General features: G+C 33.5%; 1 protein-coding gene across 1 annotated transcript; it reads right to left on the bottom strand.

Moving 5' to 3' along the window:
- Positions 1-10,628: 10,628 nt before the first annotated feature.
- Positions 10,629-16,633, bottom strand: LOC139503863 (zinc finger protein ZFP2-like). Its single transcript, XM_071293819.1, has 4 exons — positions 16,505-16,633; positions 14,256-14,514; positions 13,020-13,160; positions 10,629-12,810 (listed from the first exon to the last, which is right to left on the bottom strand). The coding sequence occupies exons 2-4, from the start codon at positions 14,467-14,469 to the stop codon at positions 11,318-11,320; spliced, it is 1,848 nt and encodes a 615-aa protein (XP_071149920.1). The 5' UTR covers positions 14,470-14,514; positions 16,505-16,633; the 3' UTR covers positions 10,629-11,317.
- Positions 16,634-20,542: the final 3,909 nt, after the last annotated feature.

Below are 20,542 nucleotides of genomic sequence, written 5' to 3'. Positions count from 1 at the left end.
GTAATACATTTACCATTTCGGGACCTTTTATAGCAGCCTATACAGTATTGGTTTTGCTCATCGTTGAATGCCGTTTAGTAACCTATGGTTATTGTTTGTTTCATTTTGGTCGTTTGTATAGATTTGTCTTATTGACAATTATTCCACATCTTCTTTTTTATATTTTGCAGGAGACGCATATTCTATTAATGCAGCTGATATCAAAAGACTTTGGCATGAAAAATTGAAAATCCTATTCCAGTAATATTGTAGTCAACTGTATCTTCAGTTAGTAAGGTTTGGACTCACATAATTAGTGTTGACTGGCTAGTTGAACTGCTTAGCGCTGATCGTTCCTTCGAATTCTACTTTATCTGATGTAATATGGCATGATGTTTGACTGTGTATGGTAATTGTACAACATTTTATTTTTCCAATATATAACAAAATGATATACAAACAATACCGTCTTACAGAAAATTTGTAATAAGCCTCTACTAACAAAGGGATTAGTGACCATTGGGAATTAATTGAAACTCATAATTAGACCTTCATGTTCATTGATTCCGGTTCATCCTCCAGCGTACTCAATTGATATACGATTCAGATTACCCGCCTAATTCGATAAACACGGTATGAAAAAGGAGAAATCAATTGTTTGGTACATTTCTATTGTATGATACGTTAAAATTAAAAAGATTGATAGAATATTTGAGACTTTTAATGAAATTGAGTTGTTAACAAAGATTAATCCTTCAAAAGGACGTTTATGTAAATGCACGACTTATATGATAAAATTTCCAACAACTGCTTGATATTACAATAAAACTATTGTATTAGCATAATATATAAGTAGTTGTCATTTAAGCTAGAAGCATTGATTAACATCAAATGCCTTAAAGAAACACTGCCTTTTCTAACCCCCGAAAAAAATGCCAATTAAACTAGCTTGTCTGTTATTGGCTTCATATCCTAAGGCAAAACCACCAGAGAAAGTACGAAGCAATAACTAAGGACAGAGTATTTTGTTTGACAACACAGAGAGTCGTAATCTTTCTTTAAGGTACATTGTAAATGAGTGATATAGGTTGTTTTTTTATTGCAATTATAAGAAGGAGGTTTGGCTAGCCATTAAACCAGGTTCAAACATCAGTCAGGAATATGGCTCTTGTTATCATCTTTAGTCCATTTCTAAGTATGTTGACGTTGTGTTGCATTGCAGTGTTTGTATTGTTTCGTTGTACATGTGTTCCTCTAACTTAAAGTTGATGTATTTCCCTCGATTTAAGGTTTAAACACGTATTTGTTTTTAATTTATCGATTTATTACAATTGAACAGCGGTTAATTGCTGTTGTATTTTTATGCATTACATTTATAAAACGTCATGAACCCAAAATAATGAAAAATTGTTTAAGTTTTTATGTCATAGATATATATATACATTGTAGTTACATTGTACATGATAGTAAAACCATTACCAGCTATGGTCAAAAACACTGCAATCTGTATTAAGGATGCTCGCTACTCTGTTTAAAAATAACAAACTTTTTAAAAGACTGTTATAAATTGAAAGTATATCAAGAAAGAAACTAAAAAAGCAGAAAAAAATGGAGGGTCCGTGTGCTCCCTTTCGAGATATAAGCCATTGAAAATTTGGCGGGAAATAAATCTCTCTAGATTTTTCTTTCACTTAACATTAGGACCTTTTTTGTTTTAAAGACTATAAAAAAATAACAAGGATTTCATAAGATTTTGAAATATGGCTTTTTAAACAATATGTAATAAAAATATGAAAAAAGTAGGGGTTAGTGGGCATTTTTTTTTAATGTTGATACATTGATAAAACCAGAGGATTCCGAAAATCTGGCAAAAAATCAAAAAATAGAGGAGCAAACATCCTTAAGTCATTCACAAAAAATCTAATATACGGCTAAAAAAGTCAATGCCTGGGATAAGAAAATTCTTAGCATTTCGAACAAAATTTGTAAATAAAGGCAACAGTAGTATACCGCTGTTCAAAACTCATAAATCCATGGACAAAAAACAAAATCGGGGTAACAAACTAAAACCGAGGGAAACGCATTAAATATAAGAGGAGAACAACGACATAACACCGAAACGTAACACACACAGAAACGGACCAAGCATCAGACAAAACACCACGAGAATAACAAATATAACATGAAAACCAAATACATGAATTTGGGATAGACAAGTACCGTGCCACGTCTTATCTCAATTTCTCAAAAATAAGAGAAAACACAAACGACTCAACGTTAAAAAGCAACACACACAGAAACGAACAATAATATAACAATGGCCATCTTCCTGACTTGGTACAGGACACTTTTAAAGGGGAATAAAAGTGGTGGGTTGAACCTGGTTTTGTGGCATGCCAAACCTCGCACTTTAATGGCAAAGTTAAATATAACATTGAAATGACAACATAATATTACAGGACTACAATACAAATTAATAGAACATATAAGACAAAGAAAAACATGATTAATAGATAACAAAAAGCATCAGGTTTAAAATTCAATACGCCAAAAACGCGCCTAGTCCACACAAGACTTACAAGTGACGCCCAGATATAAAAGATCGAAAGTGAAAAAAGTACAAAGTTGTACAACACTGAAGATCAAAAGTTGAAAAAGTTTCGCCAAATACGGATTTGTTTTTATGTCCGGGATAAGAACATTCTTAATATATAGAACAATTCATGCTATTGCAAACAGTAAATTTTATCAAATGAATATGAAAGAGATATACATAAAGAAACTGAAGTATTAACTAATTACAGAAAACTAAACCCGAATACATAACGCCCAGATATAAAAGATCGAAAGTGAAAAAGGTACAAAGTTGTACAGCACTGAAGATAAACAGTTGAAAAGGTTTTGCCAAATACGGCATTGTTTTTATGCCCGGGATAAGAACATCTTTATATAGAACAATTCATGCTATTGCAAACAGTAAATTTTAACAAATGAATATGAAAGAGATATACATAATGAAACTGAAGTATTAACTAATTACAGAAAACTAAACCCGAATACATAATGCTATTAAAGTTTAACACAGAATAGACACACCCGAATCAGTCCAGGCGTCAACGTAATTAAAAAAAATGTGACGTCACATACGATGGCGAAAAGGCACAAACGTTATGCCACATTTGAATTTATGAAATTTAGAAACAGCATGACGTCACATATGAAAAACTATCAAAGTGAGATAGAATTAGGATTGATATAAGATTATATTAGCACTAAACAGGAAATTCATAAGTTTACTGTCCTGTACCCTGTCAGGAAAATGGCCATTGTTATGTTATAGTTCGTTTCTGTGTGTGTTACATTTTAATGTTGTGTTTCTGTTGTATCGTAGTTCTCTTATATGTGATGCGTTTCCCTTAGTTTTAGTTTTTAACCTGGATTTGTGTTTTTTCTCAATTGATTTATTAATTTCGAACAGCGGTATAATACTTGAGTTCAGTAATTTTGTAATTTTACATTTTTTCAGTATACCACCTGATGAAATAAAATGTGATTAAAGATGCAAATGGAAATCCGCGATATATGTTTTTACAATAAAAATCTGGAATTACACTTTTTATATATTTGTTATAACATAAGCAACACGACGGGTGCCACATGTGGAGCAGGATCTGATTACCCGTCCGGAACACCTGAGATTGGGTTTTTTTGTTTTTTGTTTTGGTGGGGTTCGTGTTGCTTAGTCTTTAGTTTTCTAATTTGTGTTGTTCTGTACTATTATTTGTCTGTTTGTCTTCTTTTTCTTTTTTTTTTTGGCTTTTTAGCGATGGCGTCGTCAGTTTATTAGAAGGAGGGTATACTTAAACATTGACACATTTATCGTAAAGTGGTTTTACTAAAACTGCATGTAATATAACAAAGACGTCTAAACTGTATGAATTTGTATTGATGATTAAAGTAATAGATAACGTCATAAGTAAACGACGTTGGATATACAATAATGCCGCGTTACGTTAACGTTCTCTCCTGTGCGTGATTTCCAACATTCTCCGGCCCACGAAAAGTGAAAAATTTAAAACTTGGTTAAATAATTAAAGTCTCTCTGTTAACAACATGAAATAAAAATTAACTTTAAAGTCCATCATTAAAATTAAATCTTTTAACCACAGTTTGTTACAGTACGGTGTCATTTATTTCACGTTTTTTTTTCTTGTAAGTTTCTCCCTGTAATCCAATTTCTGATATAAGTTGAGCTAGCGTTGTTTGAACTGAGATTTTGATTTTCCCATTCCTTGTAAATCCTCGTAAAAGCGTTTGTTTTTGTTACTGTCTCTTGTCCACATTAAAGCTGATTTGTCTGTTTCATTTACTTTCAACGGATCAGTGGTTCTTTGTTTGGTCCTTGAAGTGTCCACAATTGTAGAAATATGTTCAATGAGTGGTCCTGAGAGTAGGTATCCTTGTTTGGACTTTACTGCTGTTGGTCCCTCGCCCCTAATGATATCATCCTCGACAATATCCCAGTATTGGTCAGCTCCAACAAGCAGTCCAATTTCAAATGATGTATTCTCAGTTACGGCGTGTGCTAATTTTACGTTTTGCAAATACGGCAACTGTTTTGCAGTTTCAATGTTAGTCTTAAATGGTGCGGCGATTTTAGGTACAATCAAAACATCGACTGGTATTTCTTGGCCAGAGATAGTTTGTATCTTCACTGTTGTTGTGTTTAGCTGTTCAATAGAGTTGTTCTCATTATCGTCTCCAAATTTAGATAGCGTAATTGCTTCACTTCCTGTGGTTTTTAACTCCAATTTCTCTGCTAAATGTCTTGTGAAATGACCTTGTGGCGCCTTCGTCAAAAAGAATGTTTGCATCAATCGGTTGTTCTATGTAGCTTAGTGGTGCTATTGCGGTCTTTAAACATTTGGGCGATCACAATTTAAAGATGAATATAAAACAGAAGTCTCCGATTCCTCCGCGTTGTGTTTTTGTACTGTACTTGTACTACTTGTACTTGTAGTTTCTTTATTGCATAGGCTTGTGTGGTGACGTCTATCACATTTCTTGCAGTTAGATTTTGATTTGCAATCTACTACGCGGTGTCGCCCTAAGCAATTAAAGCACAATCTATCTTCTTTTACAATTTTCATGCGGTCGTTGTGGGCTGTAAATTTGGTACATTCAGACGAAAAGTGTGATTCCTTGCAGTATGCGCAGCTGACTTGATAAAATTTATGTGGTGAATTAGTCTTTGGCCAGTTTTCTCGAGATTTCGTGTTTGTGTAAAAGGTAGCTGTAGCGCTCGGACTTTCAAATGATTCTGTACTGTTACCAGATTCTAAAATTGCCAGTTCCTTAAAAAATAGATCTCCTAAGATCACCAAGATACCAATCTGTTGAACCGTGCTCACGTGTTAAGTTTTTGCGTATTTCACTGGGCATTTTGTTGAGTATGACTGGTACTAATAACGAGCCGTATGAGTCTTGAACTTGTCCGAGAGATTCAAGGCCACTTATGTATGTTTCTGTCCTGTCGTAGTAGCTTCTAAGGTGCGTAAGCGTAAGCGTAAGCGTATTCTTTGGTGCGGGTATGTCTAGTAGTGCTTGCATGTACGATTGAATGAGCTTATGTTTTTGTCCGAATCTTTCATGTATGAGTTCAATAGCTTTGTTGTAGTTTGCGTGCGTAAGAGCAAATCAGGCAATGGTATATGACGCTTCTCCTTCTAGTAAAGATTTGAGTTATTTGAATTTTTGAACTTCGGTTAGTGTGTTGAATTGCGGAATCAAAAGAATCCCAAAAGGATTGCCATTCAAGTACGTTTCCATCAAATGTAGGTAAATTCAATTTCGGTAGTTTATGAAAGTTGCTGCTATTGACGCTTGCATTTGAACGTAAAGATGTGAAATTGAGGCCAGTATTTTGTGAGTCATCTCTTATGTTATATACGGAGCCAACATTTTGAATGTGTTGCAGTGTCTCATTGTGCGGCGAAAAACTTCTAGCGGCTGCATTTAAATTAGATGTTTGAACGTGAATAAGTTTACGAATTTTGCGTACTGTAGATTCATTATTATTCGTTGGATACCAATTTTCGTGGATTTCGTGGGTACAGATAAACCACGAAATTCAATGTTCAACGAATGACGAATTTCCTAAGGTTTTGTATACAGACTTCAGCAAAACCACGAAATTAAATATCCACGAATATGCAAGTTTTCCTTAATCCACGAAAATTGGTACCCACGAAAATCCACAGTATTTTCGTCTCTAAATTAAATTTATACTCATCTGTGTCAAGTATCTCTTGCTCTATATCCTCCTCTTGTACACTATCTAAAATGTTCTTATCAAAATCCTTTAGAATATATTGCTTCTCCTTTAATGTATCTAAAATTGTTTCCAACTCGTCCTCTTCCGGTTTATCTTCTGCTTCACTTCTCTCCTCAAATCTTCTTAAAATCCTAGAAACTGCGCTTCTGTGTCCCGCTCGTATAGATTTTTAGCTTTGAAGTCATCTTCTTCTGGTCACGGTACCAATATCGTAAAGTGGTTTTACTAAAACTGCATGTAATTTAACAAAGACGTCTAAACTGTATGAATTTGTATTGATGACTAAAGTACAAGATAACGTCATAAGTAAACGACGTTGGATATACAATAATGCCGCGTTACGTTAACGTTCTCTTCTGTGCGTGATTTCCAATCACATTGTCTTTAACACATACAACTGAACTGGTTATCTACTATGTTGTTATTGCGAAAATGTATTCTATATCCTACTTCAAATGCAGATTAAATTATCATAGATACCAGGACTATGACGCACGTTTCGTCTTCAATAGACACATCAGTGAGCTTCGAATTGAAATATTCAAAAGGTCAAAATGTTTACGAAGTTGCATCAAGGACTCACAATTTCAAAAACAGTTGATTTATGATAATGACCATATCTATGATAATTCATGTCAACACAGAAGTGATAACCTCTTTGTTAGTAGTGATAACCTCTGTGTTGTAGATACCCCATAAAAGTAATGGCATCGACCCATTGGTTGTTAACAAACGCACCAAGATTTAGGGTGAATGGTTCTTTTGTCATCAGATTATACAATTTTTAACTCCTACTTCTGATAAATCTAAAATAACCTGCGTAAGATATTTTCAAGAGGTGGATTCAGGTCGACCCTATAGTTCTTCGGCTATTTTCAAGTCCAACAACAGAATAAATAACCATCAATATAAAAGGTAAGGGAAACCAGTTTTATATCTAGTCAAATTGTAATGCATTACTATTGTTTGTCACTATACCAGAATGAGAAATTTAAAAACTAAAATTTGGACCATTTGCCTCGAGGTGCTATATCAGCACTAAGATAACATTGTCCACCCGGATTTTTTTTTTTATGTAAAAAATTCCACATCGCGGATGACCAAAGAAAAGTCCCTTAGTAATACAAACCTCTTGGAACACTTGTTTTTAGACGACACTTTACTCAAAATGCATTTAGTTGTCATAATGTCTATTAGCACGCGGTAATAAAGATTGGTTTGGTTTGGTTTCAACACAACATAGAAAGACACACTATAAGATATCAAGATTGGAATGGCTTTACGCAATCAAAAGACATTAACACAAATCATGTATCCTTGCATAATATTTTCGTTCTTAAACAGTAAGTATCTTTTTAAAAATAGGGTTTAGTATTCTGAAAAAGTATTTGTGTGGAATAAAGATTAATTTGGAAAGCAATTATATAGTTTTAAAAAATGTTAAAGATTCAACTGTAACGGTTCTATTATCGACTGCACGGCTTAAGCTGTTAAGTATAGTCATCAAGGTGACTTTTTAGATTAGGAGATAAGATGTTTGTTTTGTAATTCTTTAATTAGTTCGTTTTTATATTATTTTGACGATTTTTTTCCAATAGCAAATATTTACTTGGTTAGGGGTTTTTCTTTTTTTTTTTTGCATGTAGGCGATAAAATTCGGCAAAATGGTATCACATTCAATATTGATTTTTTATAAAGTGATGCTTAAAATTATCCTCTAAATACTGACTTTTCAAGGATATTTTTTTTTCATGACAATTTGATGCCAAAATATTGTTTCATTAAAAGTATTTTGAATAATGATCTTACTTTTGTGCTCTGCCTTTTAATAAACAGATAAAAAAAAAGTCTCAATTGCAAGTTGACTTGCATTCGTTGTGTTGTTATTTTATGATACTTCTTTAAGTCTTAATGTTTTCTGAAATAAATATGTATGCGAATTTACTTATTAATGAATTTAATAGCTTTTTAAAACTACCAATAAAATAAAAGATGTTTCAAATACCAATCCGTTTCTTTGTTGGAGTGCGATTTGTGAGAGTAGTTACCTATTAATAAAGCGAGTGTTACCGGTTCAATAGTCTCTGGTATAGAACTCATTTCGTATAAATGTACTCTTTATAGTTATTAAAGGCAATAAGGTGATCTGTACATGTTTTTGACCAAAGTATTCTGGTGGATAGATATCTCATCGGCAATGTATAAGCCATTACCGTGGTCTATAGTTAGTATAAGAGATCATAAGACTGGTCGTTGGGTCTCTGCTGAAAAGTTGTCCATTAGCAATCATATTACATCTTCTTTGCCGTACAGAAAGGTTTATTCGGGGACAAAGAAAACTCTGCATAAAGTTTCATCAGCCCGAGACGTTTTTGGCTTCATGAAGTGTTACTTTAGCGCGGATGTGCAATTTAAGTGTCTCAAATGATCTTCCAAAGAAATATTAACCTTAAATAAGTGATAATCCGTTGGTTTACTTTTCTACATTGGCTAGAGGTATAGGGGGAGGGTTGAGATCTCATAAACATGTTTAACCCCGCCGCAATTTTGCGCCTGTCCCAAGTCAGGAGCCTCTGGCCTTTGTTAGTTTTGTATGATTTTTAATTTTAGTTTCTTGTGTTAAATTCGGAGTTTAGTATGACGTTCAATATCACTGAACTAGTATAAATATTTTCAAGGGGCCACCTGAAGGACGCCTCCGGATGCGGGAGTTTCTCGCTGCATTGATGGCCTTCGGTTGTTGTCTGCTAAATGGTCGGGTTGTTTTCGCCTTGACACATTCCAAATTTCCTTTCCCAATTTTATTTAAAGACTCGACTATCATTGTATCCACGTTAGTCTCTCTTGGATAGTTGTCTTCTTGGCAATCATAATATATATTTCCTTACTTTTTCAAAGGAATATCTTCCATTTTGTTTTAATTCAATGGCTACATTACAGTAAGTAAGTACATTAAGTAGAGAACGGATACGAAAAATGCAGCAAATTTCCATTTTTAAAGGGGCATAACTCTAGGACAGTGGAAGTGACGACAGCAACATTCAAACTTTATCTGATTCTGTGTTTTGTTGTATTTATGATCAAGACAAATTAAACATTGCTTAAGTAAGAGAACAGAAACGAAATATACCAGCAATTTTTCCATTTGTCAAATGTTTGTTATGTTGTCATAGATCATATTTATTCGTTCAGAGTATGTTCACTTGTGTAAATTTGTCTTTTGATTCAGTTAAGCCGTTTAATTGTTATTTATGTATTGTCTTTCTATGCTGTGTTATTACACTATTGTTTCGGGTAAGGATGAAGGTTTGTACCATTAAAACGTTTAAACAAGCTCCATTTGTTTGCACTTGTCCTAATTCAGGAACCTGATGTTCAGTAGTTGTCGTTTGTTGTTGGTTTATAAGTGTTTCTCATATATTATATAGATAAGACCATTAGCTTTCCCGTTTTACACTACTGACACTAGTTATTTTTAGACCCTTTATAGCTTGCTGTTCGGTGTGAGCCAAAGAGTCTGCATTGAAGACCATTAATGGTTTTTCTTTTACAAATTGTGACTTGGAAGGAGAGTTGTCTCATTGTCACTAATACCACATCTTCTTATATCTAATAACTCTAGAATGGTAAAAATGATGCCACCATAATTAGAACTTGACCTGTGTGTTGTAGAAATAATATTGTGTATAAGTTTCATAACAATTGGTTGAGGCAAACTAAGAAACAAATTTTGGAACGTATTAGGATGTACGGATGTTCATACAGACAAGTATACAATGTAATGCCCCCTTCGCTACGGCATGGGCATTGTAGTGGAAGTGGTATCAAAATGTAAGATTTTAGTGTAAATCAAAGATGATTAAATGTACAACATGTATTTCGAATATTGAATTTTAAGTTGCATTTCTTTAAATATTGACAATGCAATTTCCCATAGGAACTCCTTTTACGGCTAAATCTGTACCACTTTTACTATGAAGTTTTGAAAAAAATCTTATTCTAGAATTGAAAGTTCATATGCACCACAATTTTTTTAAAAGGTCAAAATATAAGGCTGTGCGGCATATTTTCAATGTTTATATGCCCTGAACTTCTCAGAGTTTAAACTAACACTAATTTTCTTAACTACCCCTACCTCTAATGAAAGGTTACCACCGATTTCAATGTAAACAATATGCACATGTTTATTTACTATAAACAATCCCAAGTTATGTTAATTTTCTATGAATATTCAAGATCTCCCCAAAAGAGGCGTGTTTTGAGAAACAGCTGTATTTACAAAGTGCAACCTATAATACATGTAGCAACCAAAAAGTTCTCTTGAGGAGAAAGTATGCTTTATTTATTCTTTAATGTCACTCATTTCATGAGATGAAACTACATTATTTCTCGAAATAACTTATTCATGTTTGCTCAATATACCACTTCCGACAATTTTTTGTAACATTTTCATCTACATTTCGTTTTAAGTAAACATCAGTCATGCATTTAGCATGTTTAGGGTCATTGTTTACTCCCCCTTCCCATGTTCAGCTCATGGTTGATAATAAAATAATGCTGTTTTGGTCGATACATTTGGGAAATTAATTTAGTAAAACTGTTCATCAGCACTGCTGTCATTAAGGAACAACCATTATTTCTAGTTTATTCTGCATAATGACAATCACGAAGACGCTTGCAGAATTTTTATAGAGCAGGGATACAGATGGGCCACTATATCTAGTAAATGACTTTGTAAAGGCAGGCATTATTGACGAACTTATCCAGTGAATGACATTAAAAGAACGTTGTCTATAGATAGAATTGTAACCCGTCTGGAGAGTAGCATATACAGCGTTACACTTGATCATTTGTTGATGAAGTTTAATAGTGCAGGGATACCCCTCTTTCTGGTAAAAATGGTAAATGACAGTATAAAAGCAAGCATAATTGAATGACATAATTAACTTAAACAGGGTCTATAGCTAGAATTTTAACTCTGTCTGGAGAGTAGCAGATACATGGTTACATTATCGTATCTAATCCTTGGGTATCATCCTCCTCTTTATGCATGAGTCCACTGTTTGTCAATTTATTCCGTTTTCCAGATATATGTGTTTTTTCATGCCTCCTTAAATCTGACTTCCTAGAAAATCCTTTACCACACATTTGACATTCGTGTGATTTTATACCCGAATGTGTTAGACCATGTGTGTTCAAAGTTGTTCGTCTTGCAAATCTTTTACCACATAATTGACAAACAAAAGGTTTCTCACCTATATGAGTTTCGGTAACATGTGATTTCAAAGTGCCGGCCTGAGAAAATGACCTGCCACACCATTCACATTGGTGTGGTTTTTCGTCCATGTGTATCACACTGTGTTTTTTTAAAGAAGATTCGCTGTAGAACTTCTTACCGCAACCTTCACATTGATGATCAGGTTCTTCACCAGTGTGTGTTAGATTATGGGCTTCTAGCGAACTTTTCTTTACGAATTTCTTATCGCAATGCTTACATTCATAGGGTGTTTCACCACTGTGTTTCAAAGCGTGAGTTTTTAAATAAACTGGCATGGCAAATTGTAGACCACATACTTGACACTGATATGGTTTCTCTCCTGTGTGCGTGCGCATATGGTATTTCAAATCTGTGCTCCGACCAAAAAATTTGCTACAGATTTCACATTCATGATGTTTAACACCTGAGTGTGTCTGAGAGTGCAGCTTTAACGATGCTTTCTTAATAAATCTCTTACCACAATCTTGGCATTCATATGGTCTTTCCCCCTTGTGCATCATCATGTGAATTTTCAATGTATCACGTCGAGCAAATGGTTTCTTGCATATTTCACATGCATGAGGTTTATCACCTGAATGTGTTTTGAGATGACTTTTTAGGTCGGAACTCATTACAAAAGTCCTACCACATGTTTCACATTTATGTGGCCTATCGCCGGCGTGAATTTTATTGTGTCGTTTGAAGTCTCTACTCTGAGAAAATGTTTTATTGCAGATTTCACATTGGAATGTTTTTTGGGCTTTGTGAGTTCCTTTATGCTTCAATTTTAAACTAGCTTGATCATCGTGGTTTTCTAAATCATTTTTCTCTTTTGTAAAAGGAGAATCTTTGATTTCATCTGTTTGCATTTTAAGATGATCTTTTTTTGCATTGAAATTTTCTTCATGCGGGTTTTGTGTTAGTGAAGTAAAATTATCCGATCTACCGCAGGAATGGCAAGTGGTCGACCCAACCTCAGCTTTGACAGTTATATCTATATTCTGTGCATTTGCAGTGTCCAGGCCACAAGACTGACATGTAGTTGATCGCTGAATGTTGTCTTTGTTTGAACAACTATCCTTTTCAGAGTCTGTTTGTTTGTAGCCAACAATGACCATTTCAACTTCTGTCCTCAATGTTGAAGTAACCATATTTGTTTGTGTGTTTGATTGTTTGTGTAGATCATTAGTATTCTCATCACCATGGTTACTAGTCTTCACTTTATTGTCATCAGCTAAATCTGAAATGATGAAATATGCTTACTTAAAACTAAGCTTAGAAAATGGAAATAGAAAAGAAGTCACGGACAAATTAAATTCATTAAACAAACCAACTACAATGTACAAGTAAGCTATAAGATATTGAGAATACTAATCTGGCAAATTTGACTAACCAGAAGCACATCTATTTCTTTTTTGTCCTTATCTAGCAATATATAATTGTTGATACCTGTCATATTTTCTGTATTTGAGCCCATTGCTTTCGATACAGCTTCTGCTATCATCATCTGTTGATGTTCTGGAGTCTGCTGTTGTATCATCTGATCCAGGATACCGTCTCCAATGCCACCTAACTGGAAAGTGGCTTTGTCTGAAATAGTCGAGAGATAATCAAGTCTTAAAACTTTAACAGAATGCTTCGCCAGGTGCATCTGATATGAATAGAAATGCAAGGTTAAAATTTCAAGACTTTGAATTAATAACATTGACTTTGGGTTAAAAGATTTGTATTTATTTTCATTTGAAGATTTCTTGCTATTGCATAATACAGTGATATTGTGCAATACTGTGCTGTTGAAGATTTTTTTGGATAATAAAATATTATCAACAACAAAAAATTGAAATAACACCATCCCTCTCCCCCTCTACAGTAATTGTCTTGAAATCAAATGTGTCTTCTAACGACAACAACTACGCCTAAGATGAAGTTACATGAAAGCATTATAAGAACCCAAAATTGTTGTAGTAGTATGAAAAGGTAAAAAAATATGAACAAAATTATTTTCATACCTACCAACTTTTCTTCAGATTTATTTCTAATTTTCTTAAACTCTTACATGTCTAAAGTCTTTGTCTGGCCTAACATAAAATGTCAGAAATAAGATGAAGAACATTGATTCAACAGATAAAGTAACCTTTAAATGTCATGTTTCCAACTTGTTAATTATCAACTATTATCAGTTATTTATAAGCATGTAAAATTGGTATTTTACAAAACAAAATACACACCTATTTAAAAGTTGCATGAAAAGGCTCAGGTAGGAAGCATTATAATTTTGTTTTCTTGACAAACATCAGTAAATTTAATATGTGCACCCTGACCATTGTTTAAGAAAATTGTAAAAATTAGACATGATAGATAAAAAAATTATTTAGATTGAAAAATAGTTAGCCCTATCATGATACAAAATGTACCCCTCACAAAAAATTATGGGTCTTGCCACATATACATGACTTTTCTAATTACAATGGTCACACTTGTACATGTACACCACCAAGGTCCCAACCCAGGACAAAAAGGGGGGGGGGGGGGGGGTTCCAACTATATGTCCCCATTCAAATGCATTGATCATTCAAAAAAAGGGGGGGTTTCAACCAGTTAACTTGATAGACGTACGTACAGACTGACAAGGGTAAAACTTAATGCCCCTTCCACTAAAAATGCTATATTTTCATTTGTTCATACCTTGTTCAAAAGTGTTGCTTTCATTGTTTGACTCAGCTGTCTGTTGGCATGGTTGGTACTGCAGTTTGGTTGTGTCTTCCTCTTCTCTTTCGATAATAGACTCGCATTTTATTGTCTTTGGATCGAAACTAGTGCAAGATGTATAAGCATCTCCCTGATGGGTTTCTGACACATTATCATCAACTTCTACAGGTTCAGATTTTACATTCATCATCTGTTTACAATATGAAGTGCTGTACCCTGGTACTTATATGTTCAACTAAAAAAGAAAAAACATAATTGCAAGAATAAACATTATGTGGTATAATAATTTTTACAACAAAGGTTCTGTCAGACATTGCTTAAAACAATTGCAGTCTAGTCATTGCTAGTAGATATATGATGATGTTTCTTCAGGTTCAGATTTTATATTCATCTTCTTTGAGCAATATGTAGTGCTGTAGTATATTTTGGTACTTATAAATTACATTCAACAAAATAAAGAAAAAAACAATATTGCAAAAATAAATGTTACATCATTTGTGTATAAATTGTATATAATTTCAGAGTTGATATATTTCCCAACAGTTGTACTCTCAACAATGTGCTTCAGACAATCACAGGCCAGTAGATACATAAGTTTGTGTGTAATAAACATTAAATTTTGACAACTTAGAAACTAATTATAAATTATTAATAACCTTTTCGTATCTGTTGAACATGTTGAATGTTGATTTTTTGTATTCTTTTTTATGTTTTTTGTATGTAAATATGTACAAGCATTGAAACATAAACATACCTATCTTTTTTTTAAATGACATGGTTTATATTTAATAAGTGATCAATTCATTGTTATTATTTTGACTAATAAAGCCTCAAAGCAAAACAATTATCGCCTTTCAAGATGTCATAACTATTTGGCATTTCGATTCCGAGGCGCGAAAAAAATAATCTGATTCAGACAATTTCCAACCCATCAACAAGGAGTGTTAGGACACCATGGATAGTCTGTTATTATGGTGGAAGAAACCGAAGTAGTTCATTAGTTGGAGAGAACCACCGAGCTGCTTGGCGGGAACAGACAGACCGAAGAGCTATCATGGCTATCAGCAGATTGATCCCCAGGGTCAAAGTCGGGAACAACTTTGACCAACCAAGGCCCCCATAGTACCCATGCTATTTAAACTTCCATCTAGGTACATGTACCAGAGTTGTCAGTGTGTTAGAGGGTGAAAAGTCAACCTTTTCAAAGTAACTTTCTAAATTATGTTTGAAACTTATAAAGAATGCATTTATTTAATACATGTAATAATTTGTTTGTTTTTTTTATTTTAGTTTTTTTTTTTTTTTTTTATTATTTTACACAATATACTTTTCAGTATCTAAATAATAGACCACTTTCGAGTTCATCCGTCACCGGCAAAAACTTGTCAATTATGCATGCCTTTATGACGTCATTTACCAGATAGAGGGGGTCGCCTGTATCCCTGCACTATTTACGTTCATCAAGCGTCTTAGTGATCGTCTTTGTGCAGGATAAACTAGAAATAATGGTTGCTCTGTAGGTACTTACTGACAATTCCCTAATGACAGCAGTGTTGATTGTTAATTTTGAGAATTCAATTTGCCGAATAATTCGTATAATATAGAATTATAGTTTTCCAACCACTCGCTCAACATTGGAAGGGAAGTGACAACGCCCCAAAACGCACAAATGACGGTGATAAAAGCGCGTATAATTGACGAGTTTTTTCCGGTGACGGATGAACTCGAAAGTGGTCTATTGTTTTGTACACTATTTCGTAATGTTTTTCACTGAAAACGTAGCATTTAGGTGTATTTTCCGGAATTTGCCGAGTATCACCGGAATGCCATGTGATAACGTTACGGAAAGGCATGTGATAAGTTGATAAACACTCGAAGCATGTGATAAACTTTTCATATCAGCCCACTAAGCACCACTTCGAAAAATATGGAATTTACGTTAATTTAATGCTATTATCTGATTATCATACAGTGAAAATAATATGTTATTTAGTCTAAGTATATGATAAATAACGTAGATCTATATTTAGCTATCTGACTCTTATGTATCAAGTGATTACAGCTCTGTATATTTTGATTCATTGTGATTTAAAAGTATTTAACAGATCATAAGTTTCAGACACAGAATGAATGTGGTTAAAAGTAAATTTAAAAAGAGATTATTTTTTTCTCAGAGTAATTTTTAGCAATGTTCGTCAATTTGTTATGATGAACATTAAGTTTACCTTATATAAATAGTAGTAAGAGTTGATACTTCAGCTTCGTCCTAAACCCTTTGTTTATTTTAATTTTCAAACCACTGTTATCATCGTACTATTTAGTGACCAGGCAACTATTTGAAAGAAGGATTTCCATTCGCCAGAAGGAAGAGTGCCGATGGACAACTCGGTCCAAAACAGAACTCGGCCCATTCTAAACAAAAAATATAAACTGCTACCGGCGGTTTTTAAAACACATCATACTGTACTGTCCTACAGACATCCTATATTGGACACAAATAAAGCTGGATGTGGGTTTCAAGGGTAAACAAAATTGATCATAGGGAAAATAGAGGAAAAGGTGTTTGTACTGAAGAAATGTGTCTTGTTTTAAAAACAATATGACATTATTTAGACATAATAGACATTATTTTATTATACCAATCATGGGCCCTTGTCGAGCATGATACATATATATCACAATGATTATTATAAAACAATAATAAGTATACGTAAGCATATCATGCAAACATTAAGGGCATATCCAACAGTTTCAGGGGAGGTTATAACAAACGTAAACGTCGTTTATTGTTTCCCGTCATTTAACGTTGTTTCATCGAAGTCATAACGGAATCACCATTGGAATTGCTATGGCCGTCTAGCTGGAAAGGGTGGGTTCTTTCATCAAAGGAAAGGGCACGGCGGGAATCGGCAAAAAACTCATACAGAATATTAACAGAAATAGAACTCAAATCTTTAAAGATATCTTTGTCGTCTTGGTCCATTATAAAAGAACCGCAATTATCTTTATCATTATAGACCATACTCACTTAAGTTTCCGTTTTATTGAAATTATCTTCAATACAGTAGAGAACAACGAGAACAAATGCGTAATGATTTATTATTGCATTAGAATACAAATTGTAATTAATTCTTTACCAAACTTTTCCGAGATTTTGTCATTCAGGATACAAAACAGAGGCGGATTTAGGGGGGGGGGGGGGGGCAGGGGGCCTGGGCCCCCCTTTTTGGGAAAAAAATTGGTTGCTTATATAGGGAACCACTGAAGCGTGACTGGAGCGGGCCCCCTCTTAGGTCAGTCAGTGTGTCCCCACTTATGAAAATTTCTGGATCCGCCACTGGAAAACTCACTGTTTGGATTTACTTAAGAAAGATGAAAAAAACTGGTTTCTTGAGAAAAATAAGATACGGCGTAAACTAACATTTATCATGCATCTAGCTTTGCGTTGAAGTCCTAATGTACAGTATATACATATAGTAGATCTTTAAAGGGGCACTAGCTACGATATATATAAAAAAATAAAGTATGATTTTTTTTAGATCAATCATTAATCAAATTGGAATAATGAAATAATAATTTGCTTTTAGCAATCAATTTCCTTTAATTTTGTTGAAATAAGCGATTAAACATAATTTTTGACTGATTCACTTGCAAGTGAAAACGTCATCATCATTCTAACCGGTATTCATGTGAACTTCAAGTTAACCCCTAGCTAGAGATTGACAACGCATGCATTGTACGTGTACTGGTTATTTAAAGAAAAAGAATGTCAACAATGAAAGTGAAACTACGGTAAATCATTTGATTACTAATTCGATGCACATAAAATCATTCTTATATGGTTAAAAACAATGAGAAACATCTATTTTTAATCTATAAAATAAAATCAAACAGACCTATAAAAATGCAATTGCACGTGTTGGTTTAATCTATTCGTATCTTTATTTTTGTTTACATCGCTTATATGGTCATCTGAGGTCAAATCGATAGTTAATTAGATGGCGTTTGGACTAAAATACACACGAAACGAACCTATATATTATCTACCCCATGCTCTGTAAACTGTTTATTTTAGACTTTTGATAGTTTGATAAATGTTTTACATTGTTATAAACCAAATATGAGAATTTGAGTCAAATCGGTTACAATGAATTTGACAGCTAGTGCCCCTTTAAAGGGGCACTAGCTGTCAAATTCATTGTAACCGATTTGACTCAAATTCTCATATTTGGTTTATAACAATGTAAAACATTTATCAAACTATCAAAAGTCTAAAATAAACAGTTTACAGAGCATGGGGTAGATAATATATAGGTTCGTTTCGTGTGTATTTTAGTCCAAACGCCATCTAATTAACTATCGATTTGACCTCAGATGACCATATAAGCGATGTAAACAAAAATAAAGATACGAATAGATTAAACCAACACGTGCAATTGCATTTTTATAGGTCTGTTTGATTTTATTTTATAGATTAAAAATAGATGTTTCTCATTGTTTTTAACCATATAAGAATGATTTTATGTGCATCGAATTAGTAATCAAATGATTTACCGTAGTTTCACTTTCATTGTTGACATTCTTTTTCTTTAAATAACCAGTACACGTACAATGCATGCGTTGTCAATCTCTAGCTAGGGGTTAACTTGAAGTTCACATGAATACCGGTTAGAATGATGATGACGTTTTCACTTGCAAGTGAATCAGTCAAAAATTATGTTTAATCGCTTATTTCAACAAAATTAAAGGAAATTGATTGCTAAAAGCAAATTATTATTTCATTATTCCAATTTGATTAATGATTGATCTAAAAAAAATCATACTTTATTTTTTTATATATATCGTAGCTAGTGCCCCTTTAAATGAATACGACCTTTAACTGGTAAACAATATAAAACAAAAGATGACACTGTAATAAAAACAAAATTGAAATAGGAAAACATTGTAATATATACACTGACATACAAGTAGAAAATATCTGACGATTTTGATGTTTACTTATGTATGAGGAAACAAATATAATTTGGAAAAAAAAAAAACGGTTTAGGTCTTGATGTTGGTCTTTACTAATTAGACACACTCTCATAAAATCAGCGGGTCCATAATAGGATAGGGAAAAACAGCCATCGAAATACCATAATTCAAAATTAGGGAAAAGGGAGGGGAGGGCTAATAGCTTAATTCAAGACTTTGGTCTTATTCAACTTTATTCTAGTACGGAATACGTTTTACCGCTAGCAAATTCTTTATCTTAATAATGTATCAATGATTTACTTTAGATCCACTTTCGCCTCGTCCTAAATATGCGTGATATATTTGCCACTGGACCACGGGAGCAATCAACTTATCAGTGTCATATAGTGATGCATAATCATCAGTTTTCGACGGATAATTGTCTCAAATTGGTATTTTATTTTTATTTATATTTTGTTTTTTTAACGATAATTTTAGAATTTCTTTCTGCATCTTTCTCTTTGAATTCATTTGTTTGAATAATCAAAAATAATATAGTAGTCTACATCAGTGGTTACATTGTATGCATTCAAACTAGGTGGAGAGCAGTAGAACAGAAAACAATCTCCATTGTGTATATGCAGTAACTCATATATTGAAGTGGTAAAAACAACGGCAGTCAGGCTTGTTTTTCGGCCCTTTCGTTTATTCTCAAGCTTTTGTCTTACTGAGCTGTTTTTTTTTTAAATAAAGCTGTTTTTTTTTTTACCTTCAACTGCAAAAGGCGAAACAGATGTGTTAAAATCAGCCATGTGACTTATTTGAAGATTTGTGTGACCTTTGTTGTTGTTTAGTGATTTTATTCGAAGTTCGTATATCCCTTCAACCATTTATTCAATTGGTTTTTTAACGTGAAGATAGCCCGAAACTCGCTGCACTATGCATCGGATATACATTTTTATTTCGACTAAACGAGGCTGCAAATTTATACATACGAGCAGCTAAACGGTCGCACCAAATTTTAGCAAAGATATACTGTCGGATGGGAGATGTCTAGAGATGTGAATATTTCTATACCTAATCAATCCTTTTGTTTTGAAAAAAAAAAATTTCAAAGGTATACATTAATACAACAGTAACCCAACGACCCAGATAATTCAAAACACTAATAGTCAACATACAAATTTTTGTTATAGCCAGAAGCCTAAAAAGAATAAAAAGCCCGAAACTGCAAAATGAATTAATACGGAGTCAGTGAGTTTTTCACTAGCGGGTTTCACAATTTTGACGAACACAATAGTAAAACTATC

This window comes from Mytilus edulis, chromosome 14 (genome assembly GCF_963676685.1).
Source record: "Mytilus edulis chromosome 14, xbMytEdul2.2, whole genome shotgun sequence".
Taxonomy (NCBI): Eukaryota; Metazoa; Mollusca; class Bivalvia; order Mytilida; family Mytilidae; genus Mytilus; species Mytilus edulis.
This window is presented reverse-complemented; position numbering and strand designations above follow the sequence as displayed.

Coding starts and splice junctions, on each gene's coding strand:
- LOC139503863 (XM_071293819.1), bottom strand. CDS start 14,469: ATGATGAATGTAAAATCTGAACCTGTAGAAGTTGATGATAATGTGTCA. Junction 13,161..14,255: donor AAGCAACACTTTTGAACAAG/GTATGAACAAAT, acceptor CGACTATTTCAG/ACAAAGCCACTTTCCAGTTA. Junction 12,811..13,019: donor AAATACAGAAAATATGACAG/GTATCAACAATT, acceptor TCATCATTTCAG/ATTTAGCTGATGACAATAAA.